Raw genomic sequence first — 19,498 nt, 5'->3', positions numbered from 1 at the left:
GTATTACTGACAGCTGTTTGGAGGCCTATGTGGAATGAGTTTGGAGGTCTCAGTCTAGTTCCCAGAGACAAGTGAGTACATCACAAAAATCACCCCCCACCTCCACCCCCCGTTTGACAACTGGGTTGTCAGTTTCAGCAGAGGCTGAAGATTTAATGGGCCATAGAAACTGATCTCCAGTCTGATTTCTAAATGGCCTCCCAGGTCAAGGCTGTGGTGTTGGATGGTGGACTTTTGCGGTGGTCCTGTCTAGGGGGGTTGCCTGTTCTGTGACCCAGTAAAGGACTTCAGCCTCCAGGGCTATCAATGCAGCACCTTTCTCCAATGAAAGCAATACACACACAAAACATAAAGATGGCAGGACTCTCGAAGCACTCCAGACAGAGGGATGAAGCTGGACTCCTTCGGCCTGTGAAATGTAGCGTCAAAGAAACAGCCAACTGTCATTTTGCCGATTGATAGTCACACAGGAGATTCATTGCTCAGCCAGTAGGGGGCAGCGTTCCCCTACAACCAAATACAGCAAACCAGGCACTATACTCATTACAACTAACAAGGTGCCCATATTAACAAAGAGGGGAAGTGGGGAACCAAGGCAGGGAAAAGGACAGCCTAGTCATTGGAGACAGGCTTGAGAACCCAGGATGCTTGAGTCCTACCCACTCAGCTCTGCAACAGACTCCCGCCAGGGTCTGGGGCAAGGCACATCACCTCTCTGTGCCTCAGTTTCTCCACTTGTAACACAGGGATAATACTGACCTATCTCACACTGGTGATTGTGTGTAAGGTAGACAAAGTGGGCCAAGTATGGAGAAGGAGATAGGGGACAGAGTCACATGATGAGAATGTGCCATGAAAACAGCCACCACCTGCCCAGCCTAGGGAAGCAAATTTAAGCCTGCTACGCTTCATAAACTATCCTGTGTATTGGGGAGATGAGCTGGGAGCAGAACTCATCCCCTTCCCCCACCCCAAAGCACTGCCCTCTGTCCCTCTCACCTGTTCTCTGTGGAGCAAAAAAACTGCACCCAGGGATTGGCATTGCTGCTGTCCGAGGAGGGGGGGAGGTACATGGCCTCCGAGAAACACGTCAGCAGGAGTTTCAGCAGCTCTGTCCTGAAAAAGAAAAAGCAGGAGGACAAGTCCTGGAGTCCTTCGGGTAGAGAGTCCTCAGTTACATCCTTGGACAGCTATTTCCAAGCCAGCTGGAAACACCTTTTTAAGACCCCAAACACAACCACCATTTTCACCAGCAACAGACACTTAAGGGAGTCTCATCCTCAGCAACACAGAACCCTTCTCGGTGGGCCTACGGTGAATTGGGCCACCCAGCAGCTAACACACTGGAATCCAGGTAACTGCCCCCACCACACGGACCAGAACCTGCCCCTGCCCTCCATGCATCCCCACCAACTCCCCTCAACAGCTTTACGCCACTCAGCAGCCCTTCCCTGCAAAGGCCCCATGTTCCAGTCAACAGAGGCTGAAGGTGGCTCCCTTCAGGACCTATCAAAGCCATGCCGTGCTACCCAGGCTGTGGGAGGTAGGGGGTTGAATGGGAAACCAGAGTGAAGCAAGAAGATCCTCCTCCTCCTCCCCCAGCATGAGGAAGCAGGTGCATGACCTCTGCTGCACTCCCAGCGCCTACTGCAATGGGGAGCCTAGGGTCTGAGCTTGCAATCCCAACATGACAGCGTATTTTGCAGCCACTAGGTACTTCCCTGCTCTATACTACAAGTTCTGTTGGTATAATAGGTAGCAATAAAGAGAAGCATCCCCAAAACAAGGAGCAAATCCATGTGGGAGTCACAGATACTGGCAGGGGCATCATTCAAACAAATTGGGGGGGGGGTTGTGTCACCACATAGAACATTGTATGTGATTATATCATATCCTGCACACTCGTAGAGGTGAGGGGTGGGGGTAGAGGGGAGTGGAAGACAAACTTATGAAAAGTCTGGGGCATGGGCAAACCGAGCTCTGGTGGGACAACTGCACCCCCTTGCCCATAGCAAATGACAACCCTGGACTCCTGGGGAAGTGAATGAGCAGATCCCAGCTCCATGCGACTCTCCATCAGGGCCCCACCACACACAGCCCGAGCACATTGCCCTGCACCTCTGGACTGTCTTACCGGTTTAAATCATGGTTGTAGTTGGGCTGGGGGGAGTGGGCAAAGCCCACCCCAGCCTCCCAGATGTACTCACAGCTGTCAATAGAGTGGATATCCTCCGCTGTGTCCTGTGGAGAGGAGAGAGGTCAGAGCTCTGGCATGCAGAGGCTTGATCAACAGTCCACTGGGGAATGCGGTAAGATGCCTGCACTGGGGGAGCCATGGTGCTAACGAGTCAAAACATACGTTACTCTTAATTGTTTGAAGTATTATCCCCTCCCCAACACACACTCCCACCCTCTCGCCCCCCCCCCAAAAACAAACCCAGCAGTGCACAGTCCAGCTTCCAGCACTGTTAGCTCCTTGGGGCAGGGACTGTCTTTTCATTATGTGCATGTACAGCACCTAGCACACTGGGGCCCCAATCCCTGCTTGAGCCCCATAGGCCCTACCACAATACAAATAACATCACTATTATCCAAGCAACTTCTCTCCCTCTGGCAGCTCCTGGTATTGTTCCCAGCATGGATCTACAGCCTCCCCTCCCCCACAGGCACTCTTGTAACACTAGGGGATGAACTCCGAGCCCCCTGGTAGCAGCCCCGGCCCATCTTTCTTTGCCATAGTTGTTTGCAGTTGTTTGTTCAAAACTGGATCCCCCACACAGGCACTTTGTGGAGACAAATGGCCATTGAAAGCAGCATGTTTACTCTTCAGGAGCAGCCAGGGTAAAAGGGCCCAGATGAATGTATTTACATCAAGGGCTTTTGGCACATTTAAACTGTCCCTTTCAGTGCTTTAATTAAGCAAATTCTCTGTGCTGCCTTCTTCCTGGTCCACTCAGGAGCAGGAGTTCAGTTCACAGGACAACTCTTGCCTAATTACTCTGGATTCCAATAAGAACGGCCACACTGGCTCAGACCAAAGGTCCATCTATCCCAGTATCCTGTCTTCTGACAGTGGCCAATGCCAGGTGCTTCAGAGGAAATGAACAGAACAGGTAATCATCAAGTGATCCATTATGCAACATTCTCTCCCACACACCCAGGATTGCTCTCAGTATGGAGAAGTTCAAGTGCAATCACACCACCATCCCTTCATTCCCAACCACGAGCTCCCACAAAGCTAGTGCACAGACACCTGCTCCTGCTGGGACTGGAGCAACTGCAAGCTCCCCGTGCCGTCACGGCTCCTGTACCACTCCTTCAGCACCTCCTGCTGATAGAGACTGGAACTCTCTTGCTGCCGGAATTCCTGCATGACCCCTCACAACAACTCCTGCTGGGACTGGAACAGTCATGAGCTCGCCTGAGATCCCCTGCACATACAATCTCATGTGTGTGTGAGAATGTGTGTGAGAGAGAGAGAGAGAGAGAGAGAGAGAGAAAATTCCATCCCTGCCCTCTGATGATTAAACTGCAGTCAGTTGGGGAGTTGAGCACAGGAGCCATATGCAGTGAGAGAGACCACACCGACAACCAGCCAGTCATAAACAATTCTCCCCTCACTTAGGCCCAGTGGGGATCTAAACCCTGGGGGTTATTTCAGGCCTCTGCCTATTCATCTGAGTCCATGCTACATTGTTTGCTGTTTAACATTTTGGGATGTTTTAAATGATATTATTGCCCTATTACTGTCGTTATTGTAACAAGAGGGAGCACAAAGTGCAAGTCATGGGTTCTTTGGAAACCCCCATTTCTCAGTGAATTTTGCAGTCATCACACACACCCTAGTTTGATGTGATGTTGATGCTCCTTCACAGGTATATTTTTAAAGGAGGGTTCCACTTTGCTGTCTTTACAAGCAGGGCCTGGAATAAATACTGCAGTTTTTAGAAAAAATATTCAACATGGGAGAGGCTAAAACCAAACATAATAGCCCAAGGTCTGACTTCCGACGATGAAGAGCACCTATACACGCCTTTGAACTTCATGGAAGCTGTAGGTGCTCTGAAGGTCAGGCCATCTGGCTTGCAGCTCAATTGCTGCGGACAATACAACTTTATGAAGAGGAAGCTGAGACCTGACAGGCTCCTTCTACTCACTTGAGTTACAATCCCAATGAAAGAGCCCTGCGGTTGTGCTAACACTGGGTTAATGCTGTCCCTGGTGTGTAACACATGCTGAAGAAAGGAACAAGATACTAAAGTTCTCCACTCTTGAGGGAACAATGGAAGAGTGTGCGTTTGCCAGGATGACTGCATTTTCTGCAGGGGTTGATCTGTAATGATGGAATAGTGCCAGCCATTCTAGCTGGTACTTACCCGGCCGTATCAGACCACCCGGCTATTGCTGCTCTTCACCCAGCCTGTACCAGGCAACTCAGCTCTGATCTCAGTAATGGTATCACAGGCCAATCAACAGAAACTTCCTGTGTCATTATACATACTTGGCCTGCAGCTTGAAGTCTATCTCCTCCTTCATGCTACAGACTCTCTTTGTTACCCAGTGAGAATAGGGGAGGGTTAGTAATTTTAGAGTTTTCTTACTCTGAAAACTTCCAAGATTGACCTGCAGAGAATTCAGGGGTTAACCCTTAAACATGCTGCCAGTCAGAGTTCAGAAGATCATTGCTGTTATTCCTCTGCATCCACAGCATCAAGCAGAAGCAGACAATATTTCACAGAATTTCTATAGCACCTTCCACGTGAGGACTCAGCACATTTTACAGACATCCAGTAAATTATAGCTCCTCTGTGGCATAGGCATTATCCCTACTTTATAGACAAGGCCTGGCTCTTCAGCTGCTGTAAATGAGTGTGGGTCCACTGATTTCAATGGAGTTTTGCTGATGTACACCAATTGTGGGTCTGGAAGAGTGACTTGTCCAATGGTCTGTGGTAGAGCCAGGACTAGAACCAAGGTCCCTGGCTCCCAGACCTATATCATCTTAGGGACAAGATCATCATTCCTCCATTCAGGCAGTACTGAATCCAGAGACCAAAAGCATGAGAATTTCTTCTATACCTTACTAGACTGCACTGATATTTCCTCAAAAAGCCAATATTAGATACCCTCAGCTGCATGTCGGAGTCAACAAGCTGCTCAGGTGTGCCTTCAAGGCAAAATGAAGAGATATGCAAGTCAATTCCTCCCTTTTCAGAGTAGGGCTTCTTAGAAAAATCAAGGCTCTTGGATCTCATCACTCCACTGACACTGACCCAGAAAATGGAATGACTGTCGTATCTAGTCTGATGGGGGAAGGAATAGGATCTTAGCAAGATCTAGTATGTGAGCACAAACCAAGCAAGGCAGATATGATGCAATAACACCTTTTGTGATCTAGGAAGCGTGGAAAAGGTAGGGATTAAATTAATTAATTTAAGACCAACTAATTACAACAGTGTCTAACATTGGCCTCCAAGCCAAGGGCTTAATTCTAAGAGATGCTGAGTGCACCCAACTCCAGTGAAAGTCAGTGGTACCTCCTGGTACCTTTGAAAATCAGGCTCCAAATGTGGAAGTGTATCGCACCAAGGTTCCAGCTGCTTTTACTACTCCAGTACCTCACATTCCACTCAGGAGTCCCTTATTTCAGCCTCATATTTACCTCCAATTCCAGAGGGGCCTGGCGGGATCACTTGGAATTTCATAGATTAGTCTGATTTTAAAAGCTGAACCATGAGAATGTGGTTACAAAAAATGTTATTGATACCAAAGAACTGAACCTCCCAGCACTGCAAGGTGTCTATATGATTAGGTATACAATTCCATTACTTCTGGATCCCAGCTCTGGGAAGCCTAGCAGTGGCTTCTAGCTGACTACTAGCCTGGGACAACACCAGGTTGATCTTTTAAGATATCATGATGGGTTGTTTTAATCAATGCCCCTTTACAACAAATGGACACCATGGAGTGAGTGCTGAGCACTGCAGAAGGGCAGAGAGGGCAGCTCCATCATTAGCCACAGCAAGTTCATATCACAGTGGTACACCATTCTGCTGCCTACAGCTGTACAGAACAGCCCTGAGACCCTTCAGGATGACTTAGCAAGTGACACACGAGCCCTTTCAGCCCAGCCCATCTCATACAGATTTGGTCTCGGTTTTCCTGGATATTCTACTTCAGAGGTAGCTCTGAATTCCCAGTCACAACTGCATCCCTCTTTAACATGGCAACAGGGTCCATGGATACTATAGGTCCAGGTTGTAAGACTCCATCTTAATGGTAGATATGGTTGAATTAGGATGGAGCATCACATGTGATTTATGAAGGTTGCTTGGATCATGCCTGCACACTGCAAGGCCGGATTTGTAATGCTCAGTGCTTATGTAGTGCTTCATGTTTTCATGTTAGTACAAACATTAGCAAATGAAACCATAATCTCCACAGGCTGTCTCATCAAAGATAACAGAGTCTGCAATTTGCTCCATTCGTTTGGCTCCTGACAAGATGACAATGCAGACATCAATGGGGCAAAGTTTGAATGTCACAGCTGGGTAACATCATCATAATAATAATAATCCTTAGCTCTTATATAAAGCTTTTCATCTTTAGCTGTCAAAGTGCTTTACAATGAAGGTCAGTAGCATTATTGGCACACAGAACACATTGTGGAGGCGGAATGAAGGTTGCAGGCACAGATCAGTGGCCTTTCAAGAATGTTACAGTTCAAATAAAACTTCAAATGTTAGAAACCCGGGAAATACTAAGTTAAGAAGGGAGTTCCTTTTGAAATCAGATCTCAACTTCAGAAATGTGGGGCTGCTCACTAGATCTCAGCTAGGGAAGCCCAGGAAATGCCCTTTTACTTTTCAGAGGGATTTTTGTTACGAAGTGGCAAAGATATGAGAAGGCATTTGGCCTCTTAGGTGAGCACCTCTATTTTTAGATTGGCAGAATCAGGAACTCCTTATCCAATTCTATTTAAATTTTGTAGCATAATCCCACCTTAGCTCCAGATGTTGCTCACCAATTTGGACACCAGTACAATTTTTTCTGGATTTCAGTGAAAGAGGCCTCAACTTCAGGCCTAGCTCAGTTGTATCATTGCTGGTGCTCCATGATCTAAGTTCTTATATGGCTCCCACCAATGTCATGTGTGAGCTCCTCTTGTTTAACAGGACAATGCGTCCCAGAGTAGGCTTATTTCAGACCACAGGGCAATACAGCACTCGCCACAGGGCAATGAACCAGTGAGGTTTTTCCTCAGAGCTCTTTACTGAGCAGCATGTTTCACAATTCATCCCTGTTATGTACCAGCACACTGGCCTTCTGTCCCGCCTCTCTCACAGAGTAACCAGGTCGATATGCCTAGTTAAGAACCATCTCCTCCTTTCTCAGAATCCATTCCATTTCCATTTTAACTGGGTGATCTTCCACTTGGCACCTTTCCTCTGCATCTCGTCAGCCCACACCCACCAGCTTTACCCAGATGGACAGGAGGGAAACATAACCTGGACTGGTATAGAGAAAAGATGGCTGCCTTATTAGAAATTGAACCAAAGCCAGGCCCGCTGCTCAGCTACCTGGAGCTAAATAGCAAATCCCGCAGCTTACCACGGTGCTCTTCCGGTGGCTTTGGACAGTGAAATCTGGACAGAAGAGCAGATCTGCAATTGCCAGGAGCAATGACTCAGCCAGGGGCCGGGCATTTTCATCTTCTTCATCACCCTGAAAATGATAAATATGGTAGAATATTCTCAGCCCAAGCTTGAGAGTCAGTACACAGTAATATTCATAGAACATGGCAGCAGGGGAAGGAGCACTTTCCCCAAGAGCAGGCAGGAAAGAGAGATGGGGTGGGGGAAAGGAAACAGGGAGAGGTAGGCAACCCACCCATAGGAAGGAGTGAGAAGCCACCCCTGAGAGCAGGCAGGTGGCAGATGTAGTCAGAGAGGGAGCAGTTTCAGTGAGGATGGGCCAATCAAACAGCTGTGGGAAGGAAAAGGACTCAAGGCCTAAAGATGAGGGGGGACATGGAGTTGCCTCTTTGGGCTTTGTTGGGGGTTACAAGAAGTCATCAGAGAGCTATTTGTCTGCTTGGGATGCTCCAGTTAATACAGAGGAAAGGAAACCATTTACCGAGAAGAGGGACCACAGCTGTTAGGGGAGCAAAGAGACACCCCACCATGACTAGGCAGGTGATCAGATCATGTACAACGGGGCGCAGGGATTGGAGTCACCTAGCAGGCAACAAAAGCCTTTCAGAGCGGAGTGGCCTGTCCAGAACTGAGGGGCTGCTATGGAGACGGGGCCCTAACACTCAGCTAGGAGGGTGTCTCAGTCAGCCATGGCAGAGCGACCAGCTGCCTGCAGAGTGGGTTTTTCTCTCTCTGGCATTCAAAGCAAACCCCAGCCTATCCAGAGACAGCTGCTAGCATCACACGTGGTTACTCCTCTGCAGCCGTTGCCAGGGGAACGTCTCCAGTAAGCCACCAGCCCTGCCATTCAAAGAGCATCCTGGATGTCATGTCTTCCCCGGTACGGCTAAATCCAGGCTTCTGCCAGGAGGGGGCGAGGCGCACAGCAGCTTATCGGTGACAGCCAGGCCACCGTCAGTGCGCAGATACACAAAGCCCTTAAATAACAGCAGGCAAGCCAAAGGGAGATAATAGCCTGCACTGCATTGACGTCTTTTAATGCGACATTGGGGAGGCCAATAACAGGATCTCAGATGCAGGAACAAGGCCGGGGGTGGGGAGCCAGCAATCAGCAGAGACGCTTCTATTCCAGCTTTGAAATCAGAGATGAAACAGAGGAGCCTCGAGGTCAAAATGGATATAAAAAGGACAATCTGCACCACGTCAGCCTGGGCTTCCAGACAAATCACCTCCCCACTGTGATTCAGACAAAATAGAACCAGTAGACCCCACCCACCCTGGAAGCTGGGGAAGGTCCCTGGCTCCCAAAGAGATCTCCAGGAGTCTCTGATCACCTCCTTCTCCATCCCCATCCCCTCCCCTCTCCCCAACTTCCAGAACTTATATCTGTCATCCACAACCCCCAGGGATCTTCGCTACTTCCAATCACAACCCCAACAAACTGGGGTCTACCATCCACTCCCTCCTCCCAAAACTGATATCTGCCACCCCTTCTGCCTCAGCCACACACAGACCACAGCCCCTTCCAGGTGGCAATCCTGGCCAAGAGAACTGTACTCGGGGCCCAGATAAAGGGGCTTTTTCCACCACACGTTGATGACCTTCACCTCAATGAAAAGGTGGGGGACATGTTCATTTCTGTCCTCTCTGGTAATGAGCCAAGCATCCCAGCAACTCCTCCCCCTTCACTCCCCAGTTGAGAAGGTGGAGCCACCCTTCGACATGCATTGGGGTTGCTTCCAAATTGGTGGGTGAGGTGGAGATGAGGTATGACTACTGGATCGAACTGATGGCTTCCCCCACAGCATCCCAGCCTTGAACAAGGATCTCCTGCCTCACGCTCTGGCCAGCCTTATTCAGCCTTATTCATTAAGATTAGATCAGTTTGAACTGCTAAAACTACAGTGTTAGTTCACTCACCATTGATGGGCTTTGACTCATTGGAGGGGCCCAAACGCAGTATGCATGAGGCATAAGCTCACGACAAATGGGCCAGGAGAAGGTCAACTGCACAGTCAGTCCTTGCTATACCCACCCTCCCAAGAAGCCAGAATGCCTAGGGTCAATCACTGATGGCCCAGGCAGCTTCTGAGTAAGGTGCAAATTCAGTTCCTAACAATGGCCTGGCTGTATCCCCACACGCAGCACATTGTGTTGTCCTCCCCAAAGCAAGTCTAATCACCCAGCACACACAAACTCAGACCCCTATAGGATCCCCAGATACCTGCCCAAACCCACAGCAGAGAAAAGGGGCATCAAACCTGCCTCCTCCTGCTGCCCAGAACTTCCCACTGAAGTGGCAATAGGCAAAAAAGATTAGAAGGGACAGGCTGAGACAGCACAAGGTTCCGGCTGCACCAATACTGCGTCCCCCCCCCTTGCAAATCTCTGTTAAACCGCAACAAAAAGCGCTGCAGAACACTCAGCTTATGGTGGGAGCAGCTGAACACAAAAGGACCAGTCTGCAGATGCAGAGTCTGCAAGGACAGTGTTGCTGGTACATTAAGAACCAGCTGCTGTACCAGCAAGTGGGCAAGGCACAGTAACTGCTCCCCTCCTGACATGTCAATTTTCACAGCAATAATGACACTTTGCACTTCAGCCAAGGATCCCAAAGTGCTTCATAAACATTCCACCTCGACTCCCCCTGTGATGAAGGGAAACATTATTATTTCTATTTTACAGATAGGGACAAACAGAGGCAAACCAGGAGGTTCAGTGACTTGCCTAAAGTTCCACAAGTCAGCAGCAGAGCCAGAAATAGAAGCTAGGATCCAATTCTCAGTCCTTGGTTCCAACCACTAGATCAGAGGTCGGCAACCTCTGGCACGCGGCTCGCCAGGGTAAGCACCCTGGCGGGCCAGGCCAATTTCTTTACCTGCCGCGTCAGCAGGTTTGGCTGACCGCAACTCCCACTGGCCACGGTTTGCTGTCCCAGGCCAATGGGGGTGGCAGGAAGCCGCAGCCAGCACATCCCTTGCCCATGCCGCTTCCCGCCACCCCCATTGGCCTGGGACGGTGAACCGCAGCCAGTGGGAGCTGCGGTCGGCTGAAGCTGCCAACGCGGCAGGTAAACAAACTGGCCTGGCCTGCCAGGGTACTTACCCTGGTGAGCCACGTGCCAGAGGTTGCCGACCCCTGCACTAGACCATAGTCCCAGCTTACAACTGTAAAGCTCAGTTCATGAATGGGCCACTGACCATGACTCTTATGGCTTCTCTACACAATTAAGTTGCACTGCTAAAGCTGGAATCTGCTTTTAAAGCAATACAGTTAAGCCGCTGCAAAAGGCTGCCTGGGACACTCTTATTTTGATTTAAGAGTGGTGTATGTCCATTTTAATTGAACCTGTTTCCAATCAGTTTAAGCTAAACCAAAGAAGCCTCTCTTCAGGTGAAATAAGAATGTCCACACAGCCTTTTGCACATGTGTAGCTATCTCAGTTTAAATTGACAACTTTTGCTCTGATGTAACCTCTTTCTTGTATGAACAAGCCCTTACCCACAGCTACACCCAAGTGATTGAAATGTTCTAATAAACACATCAGCCTGAGCTAAACAAACAGAGCTGAGAAGGGGAGGAAGGCAACAGATCTGGTGCTGTGCTGTTAATTTCAGTCCATCCCAGCATCAGGGCTGGCTCCAGGGTTTTTGCCACCTCAAGCAGCAAAAAAAAGCCATGATCGTGACCTGCAGCTCTACTGCCGCCGCTTCAGGCCTCGGAGGCAATTCGGGGGCTGGTCCTTCGCTCCGAGAGGGAGTGAGGGACCCGCCGCAGAAGACCCGGATGTGCCGCCCCTCAGCCTTCGCCGCCCCAAGCAGCTGCTTGCTGGGCTGGTGCCTGGAGCCGGCCCTGCCCAGCATGCTCAGTATGGAGGCAGCTACCGCAAAGCTGCCGCTTGCTGAGGGCAGGGGAGAAGCGGGGTTTTGCCATCAGCACATTTATGTTTCAAGGCTACATCCTATCCCTTACTCCATTACAAGCCTTCCCACAAAGTGTGAACCCACTGAAACAAGGTTGTTCCCAACTAATTAATGGTGGGCCTACATGGTCTCTGCCTCCTGCAGCTTCTCCCTCCCTCCCTCCCAAAGAGGAACAGTCTAACCCAGTAGATACAGACCCCTCCACGGCCAGCCCCAGGGACAGTGGACCAGAAGAAGCCTCTCCAGTCAGGATCCTCGAAGATATAGGGCAGGATGCGGGTGAGGAGCCGGCTGCAGTTCAGGATGATTTGCTTCTCCTTCTCCGAGTGGCAGCCGCTCTCTGCTCCCTGAACCAGCTTCTCTACAGCCTGATGGCAACGAAACAAAGGCATTAATCTGGAGTCGTATGGTTTGAGGACACACAGGCCCCACTGCCACAGAATTACAAACAGCATTTGGTTCCACTTCCCAAGGGCTCGCTATGGTTCCTCTGGGGAAAATCTCTCTCTATGTTGCAGTTAGAAACAAGCAGCAGAAATGTACGATTATTCTAAACGCTCCTGTGATCGCAGCAGGCATCTCTCCTTGTGCGGGATGTGGAAGCCAAGAGAATGCCTGTTGTTATTATTTATTATGTGTATTGGCATAGCACCTGGGAGCCCCAGCCATAGCCCAGAGCAACATTGTGCTAGCCCCAGAAAGCTTGTATGCTAAGAAATCACTTTCTTAGAATATGCCAATTGGAAATTGTAGATCGTCAAAATGGAGCCTCCTGCCTCCTCTGCCCTCTCCCAGAAGAAGTGACTTTAGCACTGGTAGATGGTGCTGGATTGAAAGCCCTGGAGACTGAAAGTCCTCCGGTATCTCCAGGACAAGCAGCCCAAGCTCCCCCAACCCTCTCCATGTGCTTTAGCACTGACCCAGGGAGCCCACCTCTAGGCTAAGAGGGGGGTTCAATCCCCAGGGCCATCCAGTGCTTGGCTTCTCTGCTGAGGCCACCGACGACGGGAGCATTGGGGTCAGTCACACTGCACTGCTGGTTTTTTTGGGATGGGGACGCTTGTCTTGCCAAACAGCCACTGCAGCTTACTGGGGCCGAAGGCAAATCACTTTATTTGCATGACAGAAGGTGAAGCCCTTTTTCTCTCCTACCTGGGGGTCTCCTATCCTGGTCCTTCCCCTCCCCTCTCAGATGAAAGCTGGGGACATTTACTAAGGATTTGACTTGTAGGTTTTAGGTTGTGCCTCTCTGTTGAGGTTCCCAGCCGTGTCTCTGGTTCACTGACTTTGTCAGTTTGCATCACTGCCTCAGTGGACATATTTGTGCTACCTGGGGCCTGACTGTGCTCCGCCTTGGGACTGCATTTGAATCTATTGCCAGGAACAGTTACCGTTCAGTATGTTGTAACACAACCCTAGTCTGCACCAAACACAGCGGCAAAGGACATTATAATTGTGCCATAGCCCCATCTAAACCAAAGAAACAACAGCATTGCAAAATCCATTAAGACAGGCTCTACCTTGCAGCACTAAACCATAGTCCCAAATTGTGATACAGCCCTACCCACATCCACGTTGTTGCGTAGATCAGAAACATGGTTAAAATAATGCACTTAGCTCCCACTTGCATCAGAAGAGCTAACCATCCTTTACCATCTGGAGGGACAACCATGCTGGAACCAGGCCTCCCAACACATTAGCCTCTATTGGGTAGAAGAGACCATAGAGTTGCTTTGTGGGGAATGAAGTGTGGCGTCAAAAGCACAGCACGGTTCTCTCAGAAGTCTATAGTCCGTCTACACTGGAAAAGGAAACCATGCTAACAGCAGCCATGGTGGGAAATGGCTGCCGAGTGCTGCTCTGCTAGATCTGCATTCAATTATTTCTGAACATGGTTGTTGTTTGCATGGTGCGAACCATAGTGCAGCAAGAGCTGGAAGTGCCCAGGCCTTGCTAGGCAGGCTAAGTCTTGCTGACCAGACTGTTCCCCAAGCAGCAGCAGCCAGCCATGTCCTACTGGCTTGACAACTGACAAGCTCTGGCACTGAACGAAATATGAATAGATGTCCCTTGTGTTGCACACGCCAAGAGGGCAAGGCCAACAGAAAAGCATCAAGGGAAGTGCTAATCAGAGCTGCATGGGAAACGGTTTTCCTGTCCAGCAAGAATTTGATATTTCAAAATTTGTTGTCCCATTTTGGGATGAGAAAAGTCAAAATCTTGGGGGGGCGGGAGAATGAAGGAAAATAAAAATTCACTCTGGGTCATTCAAAATGTTTCATATCAATTTTGATCTTCTTATTGTTTTTGAACTTTTAGTGTAAATTAACTGAAATTTCAAAACAAATAGTCATTTGGAATCAAAGCAGACAATTTTCAAATCCAGATTGGATGTTTTGTAAAAGATCTGCTCTAATTCAAACAGGAATTGATTCAGGGAAGGCCTCTATGGTCTGTGTTATGCAGAAGGTCAAACTAAAGGATCCCAGTGGTCCCTTCTGGCTTTAGAATCTATGCAAAATTAAACTTTGTTTTGAAAGTGTCAAAAACAGGACACTGACAATTTCAGAACTTTTTTTTCCAAAAATGTTTTGAATCAGGAGATTCATTGAAATTGACCCTTTCTCACGAACTGTTTCAGTTTTGACAAATCAGCATTTTCCAATGAAAAAACATTCCAACTCTAGTGCTAATGCCAAAGGAGACAGGGCAGTGAAATGGGGAAATAGGCTTAAGACTCTTTGCGGACACACAGGCTTAAAATTCTTTCCCATATTTATCCATCTTTGGCATTATTAGGATGACCAACACCATAGTTAACTCAGACCCTTGGGAACTTTCTATGTTCCAGAAGCTGAGATTGTTGTTGAACCTTGAGGAGCAATCAGATGTTCTGATGAGAAAGCAGGAGCACTGGCTCCACCAAGGATACACAATGCTTGCATGCTAGGATCCTTAAGTATATGGCAGCTTATGTTTAAACCAAGAGTTGGGGAGGTGATGGGTGATGACTGAACTGATCAAATGCCAGCTGTGGTTTGTGGTAAACCAAAAGAGGAAATGTGAGCAAACCGCCCATGCCCTGCAGGGCAGAGAGGGGAGCTGCAGTTAAACCTCAGGAGGATAAAGGGGCAAGCAGCCCTGAAAAGGATCACAGCGAGTAGGGTAAGGAATGGAATTTACAAGGACTTGGATCACTTTTGTATCTGCTCCAAAAACCAACAAGCATTTCTGCTGCAACCATTTACTTGTTCATATGGATGATACTCATAAATGCCAAATCTGGACTTGGCAAACATATGGGGAGCTGCTAATCATAGAAAGCAACACCATGGACTGTCTTCTTGTCCTGTGTTTGTACAGCACCCAGTACAATGGGATTCTTGTCCATGATTCCTAGGCATGACGGTAATACAAGCGAGAGGCGCCTATTGGTGAAACTAACCCTTGTGCAGATCAGCTCAACGCCTATGATCCACTTCAGTGTTGAGACTCTGCACAGGGATGACTCTCACTAATTCCAAGTGAGAAGGAGAAGGCACCTTACCTTATAACACAGAGTGGCCAAGTTAGAAGGAGATTCTTCCCTCACTGCTCGGATTTCTGCAGCTGGCACAAGGGCAAAGACATCCTGCACCGAAGTTGCAGTGTCTGCCCAGAACTGGTCCCAGAAGGCATCATCCGTTGCCTCCACAGGCTGTGAAGAGACAAATCCAGAGTTACAGATGTGGATAGCAAGAAAACAGAGGACGAGATCACTCTACGGGGGCCACACAAGCCATTCTGACTTGCTCAGCGATGGGGTCAAGCTAGACCCAGTCAGTGCTCAGGAGCTGGAAGGAGAGAATATGCACTGGTATCAATCCATCAGTACTGTACTGTACATTGGCATCTCTTGATACCAAAGCCTCCACTGTTATAACACACAGCTGTAGCTGGATCCAGAACTACTGAACTGTAGATACATTATACCTGTGTTTATGTTGGAGAGGCCCAATGGGCACAGACAGGCTCTTTACATGGCACATTTGTATCATTTGCACCATTGTAGGACTTTCTGAGTCTTTTAAGGGGCCAGTGCTAACGACAACCAAGAGAGACAGTACACAAGCATGAGTCCACGTACAGAACGGCGCGTCTGCAACCTACGATGCACATGGCAGGCTCCATGACTTTCAAAGCATGAGGGCTGAGTTGCTCTTTGCACTTTGCCAGTTCCTGGACATATAGAGGAAGCTCTGAGTACTCACCTGCTATTGTCTGTATTGCAGTAGTGCCTCAGGGGAGGAATCAGGGCTCTTTGGGCTAGAGACACAGGGGAAAACGAGGGCCCCCACCCCAAAGGGCTTACAATCTATGTCACGCCAAGGTGCAACAAGTGGATGAGACACCGGGGCTGAGAAGGGAAGGATAAGGCAACAGTAAAGCGGGCAAAACTACTGTATGAAACAATCAAGTTATCAGAGTCTGATTGCTCCCTGTCCCAGAGAACATGTCTGCTCCACATCTGGAAAAACACTTCTCCTTATCCAGTCTGCAGGCTCTATGAGGGGGAGACATTCCTCTCTTCCCAGCACTGCTGTCTCCCTTTCAGAAGATGGGAGCACATATTTTTCTCCAAGTCCTTTTACAGAGGTTAGAACAGGAGTTCTCGTCCTTGGAAACAAGAGCAGTTTGTCAGGTTTCCCTGTAATGTCCATCTATACTCAGAAAAGTGACTCTGTGCAACTGATAGTGTTGGGTTCCAATCTTATTCCCTCCCAATCACTTACAGACCAAGTGTCCTCAATTTATAAGTCAGAACAATGATTCTTCAAGCCGTGTTCCCTCTGCCGCTTGCATCATTACCATTAATAGAGACGCTAAAATTTGCAGGTCAGGTTAAGTGATGATGAACAAAGCAGATTAGACTCCACTTCTCTCTCTTGTAGCTGTACTGGATCTACAGGGCTAACGGGGATTGTCAAGAGTGAAACAACTGCCACGTTTTTCACTAGTGAACCGGAGAGCCACAGGGCCCAGATATGCAGCCCTTCCCACTGCAATCAGTGCAAGGACTTGCCTGCATAGGAACTCACCAAGCTGTGGAAGGGTTGGGGCTGCAGGGAGCAGACACTCTATGTAGAGCAAGAAGGTGCCACTGTTACACAGGACTCTTCTGAGCATCGGAAGCAAGTGAGCACAGAGCTCTGAAGAGCTCAGAAAGGGCTCAACATTTCATTCACCTCAAACCCAAACATCGCTCACCACTCAGAAGCCCTGTCACTCAGAAGCCCTGTCACTCACTGCAGAAAAGCCTCGCCACAAGTGAAGGCATCTTTAACTAGCCCATGGCCTGGGAGCGATCATCCAATTCAACAATGCTTCCAAGGTTTAAATACAGATGCGATATTCACCTACTTGTGTATTTATACTGCGCAGTGTGAAAGAGGTTGGTCAAGGTTTACTTGGTTAAAAATATTCTTTAAAAAAATATCCACCTCTCCACAGAAACATTCAAAAAAATGAGCCAAAAATAAGTCAGTTGTACCTGTTGCCTGACATGGCACCATCACTGTTGTTTTGAGGCTCCGTGTATGGCTCCCACCCAGACCTGCTCCCCACTCAGGGTTAGTCTTTGATAAAACTGTGACGATCATGACCGATGCACACAAAGGCCCTGGATCCCACAAATGGAATTACATGGACCCGTGGACTCCTGTGGAAACGTGCCAAAGTCTATGGGGCTCCATGAAGGTGCCCAGATCTGTCCATGTGGATCCAATTGCACAATCAGAACCTAGGTTTTAATCTGACACAGAATCCTCATTGCTGAACCTCCATTGGGGAAGCATGTTTCTATTTGGCGCAAAGCAGCAGTTTTCAAACTGCTCCATGGACCACTGCGGAGCACTTGCTGTGGTCCGTAGAGAGGTGGCTGTCCATGGTAGTCACTCTTGTTCTCACTCCCAGCTTCTAAGTCACATTAGAGAAGCTGAAATTACACTGACTACTTTGCTAATGTTATTCTTCCACATAAGCAGCGGCTGTTGTAGCCGCAAAGATGTTATGTGATGACAACTGAGATTGGAGATTGGAACAGTGATATCATGAGACATCATCCCTATGAAGACATGATCTACACTATGAAAAAGAAACGGGAACATCTCATTTAAAAGTGCCCAAAAGCCAGCCATAAGAGGCATGTGAGTGGCTGCAGCCAATGGCCATAAGAACTCAGTACCAGGATTAGAGGTCTGGAAGTCAGGACTCCTGGGGTCTATGTCCTGCTCTAGGTATACTTAATCCTGCCTCAGTGTGGGGGGATGCACTAGATGACCTCTTGAGGCCCCTTCCCCCACTACATTTCTAAGATTCTATGCCTGGCTTTGCTACCAACTTACTGTGTGACCTGAAGCAACACACTTAACCAATGGGCTTCAGTTTCCCCAGCTGTCAAATTAAGATAATATATGTTTTTCTGCCCCTCGCTGGACAAGTGAGTGTTGTGAGGCTGTAAAGTATTGGGAGCTCCTTGAACAGAAGATGCTATGCAAGTGTACAATATTACTGGATCACCAGAAGCCAAGGGGAATTTCCAGCATCAAAACACACTAAGGAGCGCTCAGTCAGTCAGAACGCCAGGTTGGCTAAACATTCCTGACCCTTAGGTTAGGAATAGAGGGTGCCTGGTGCCTCATGCAATTGACGTAATAAAAACTCAAAGACAAACAACAGCTCTTGCCTAACCATGCTTGTTCCGTGCAGTGAGTGGTTCCATTGTGTTGGAGTGCTGGGGGGAGAGATTAACATGAGTTTAATTTAAAACATTTTCCCAACATCTGCTACAATTCATTGTTAATTTGTCCGCCTTTGCAACAAGCTTCTAAAGTGCATGCAAGGATCCTCAATTAGAGGCTGCCTTCTTCACACTGAGACAGAGGGAAGCACTCAGATTCGCACTCTTCTAGCCGGATATGAGGAGGGAGCACCTTTTGAACTAGCAGCCCTAACCTCAGAGGCACTTAAGAGCTCTGTACAGGTGATGTGTCATTAAAACCCAAAGGCCAGAAAGCAAGAGGAGCAGGCGAGCAGAGCCAAAACTGGTAGAGCAGGTTCATTTCATTGTGGTTTTGTTCCATAACACACTGATGCCAGGAACCTTGCTATTATCACTGCCCTTGTCTTGCTCCTGCCAGCCATGAAATGAATCCCCCAGGCTCTCTCCAACCTAGGAAAGAAGGCCCTTAGACACAGGTGACTGACTGCTCTAGTACGGAAACCCTTTTCATTTTACCAAATGGGCAGCCCAGCAAGTCCCCATCAGACCCCTTTCAAGGGATTTTTCCAAAGAATCCAGCATGCTGCGTCCCATAGGAGATCACTGTAAATGCTCGTGAGTTTAGGGCCAGCTCTGCAATAGAGCTCAGCTTATTAGTTGCACATGGGTGCTGCGCTGTTTTGAAAATTTGCCCACAAGTGTCTCAGTGGGAGCTGCTGGGTGCAGAAATCTGAGCCTTATTTACATGCTTAAAAGGGAGCTGAGCACTTGAAATTCTGGCCCTGAACTCTTGAATATCTCTAGCCCTAATTGTGTAACACACATAATATCTTACACTTCTATAGCACCTGCCATGCGGAAGGATCCCAAACCTTTTCCAAACTATATAATCACTTCATCTAGCACTGAAATGCAGCCATCTCTGGGGTGGCACATAGCTGCTGTTTTACAGTGCACAACAATAGTGCAGATCAGTTTAAGACAGGAAGTGAAAACTAACATATTCAACCGAAACTACAAGGGAAACTTAGGGAGGTGCAATAGCAGCTGTAATTTTGATCAAAGCACTAATGCTAACGTGACGCCTGCCCAATGGGTTACATTAACACACCATTTCCTGGTTCCTTCATAATCACAAGAGGTCAATTTTACATCGCCTC

At 48.4% G+C, this 19,498-nt stretch overlaps 1 protein-coding gene across 1 annotated transcript in view; it reads right to left on the bottom strand.

The window, feature by feature from the left end:
- The window catches only part of HID1 (HID1 domain containing), a 44,353-nt gene that overhangs the window by 17,404 nt on the left and 7,451 nt on the right, over positions 1-19,498 (bottom strand). Inside the window, exons 2-6 of the mRNA XM_044981884.1 lie at positions 15,126-15,275; positions 11,776-11,946; positions 7,612-7,725; positions 2,135-2,241; positions 1,000-1,116 (exon numbers count right to left, since the gene is read on the bottom strand). Coding sequence (XP_044837819.1) covers positions 1,000-1,116; positions 2,135-2,241; positions 7,612-7,725; positions 11,776-11,946; positions 15,126-15,275 — 659 coding nt within the window. The remainder of the gene's footprint in view (positions 1-999; positions 1,117-2,134; positions 2,242-7,611; positions 7,726-11,775; positions 11,947-15,125; positions 15,276-19,498) is intronic.

Source organism: Mauremys mutica, chromosome 12 (assembly GCF_020497125.1).
Source record: "Mauremys mutica isolate MM-2020 ecotype Southern chromosome 12, ASM2049712v1, whole genome shotgun sequence".
Classification (NCBI taxonomy): Eukaryota; Metazoa; Chordata; order Testudines; family Geoemydidae; genus Mauremys; species Mauremys mutica.
The sequence above is the reverse complement of the archived record's forward strand: the minus strand, read 5'-3'. Positions and strand labels throughout refer to the sequence as shown.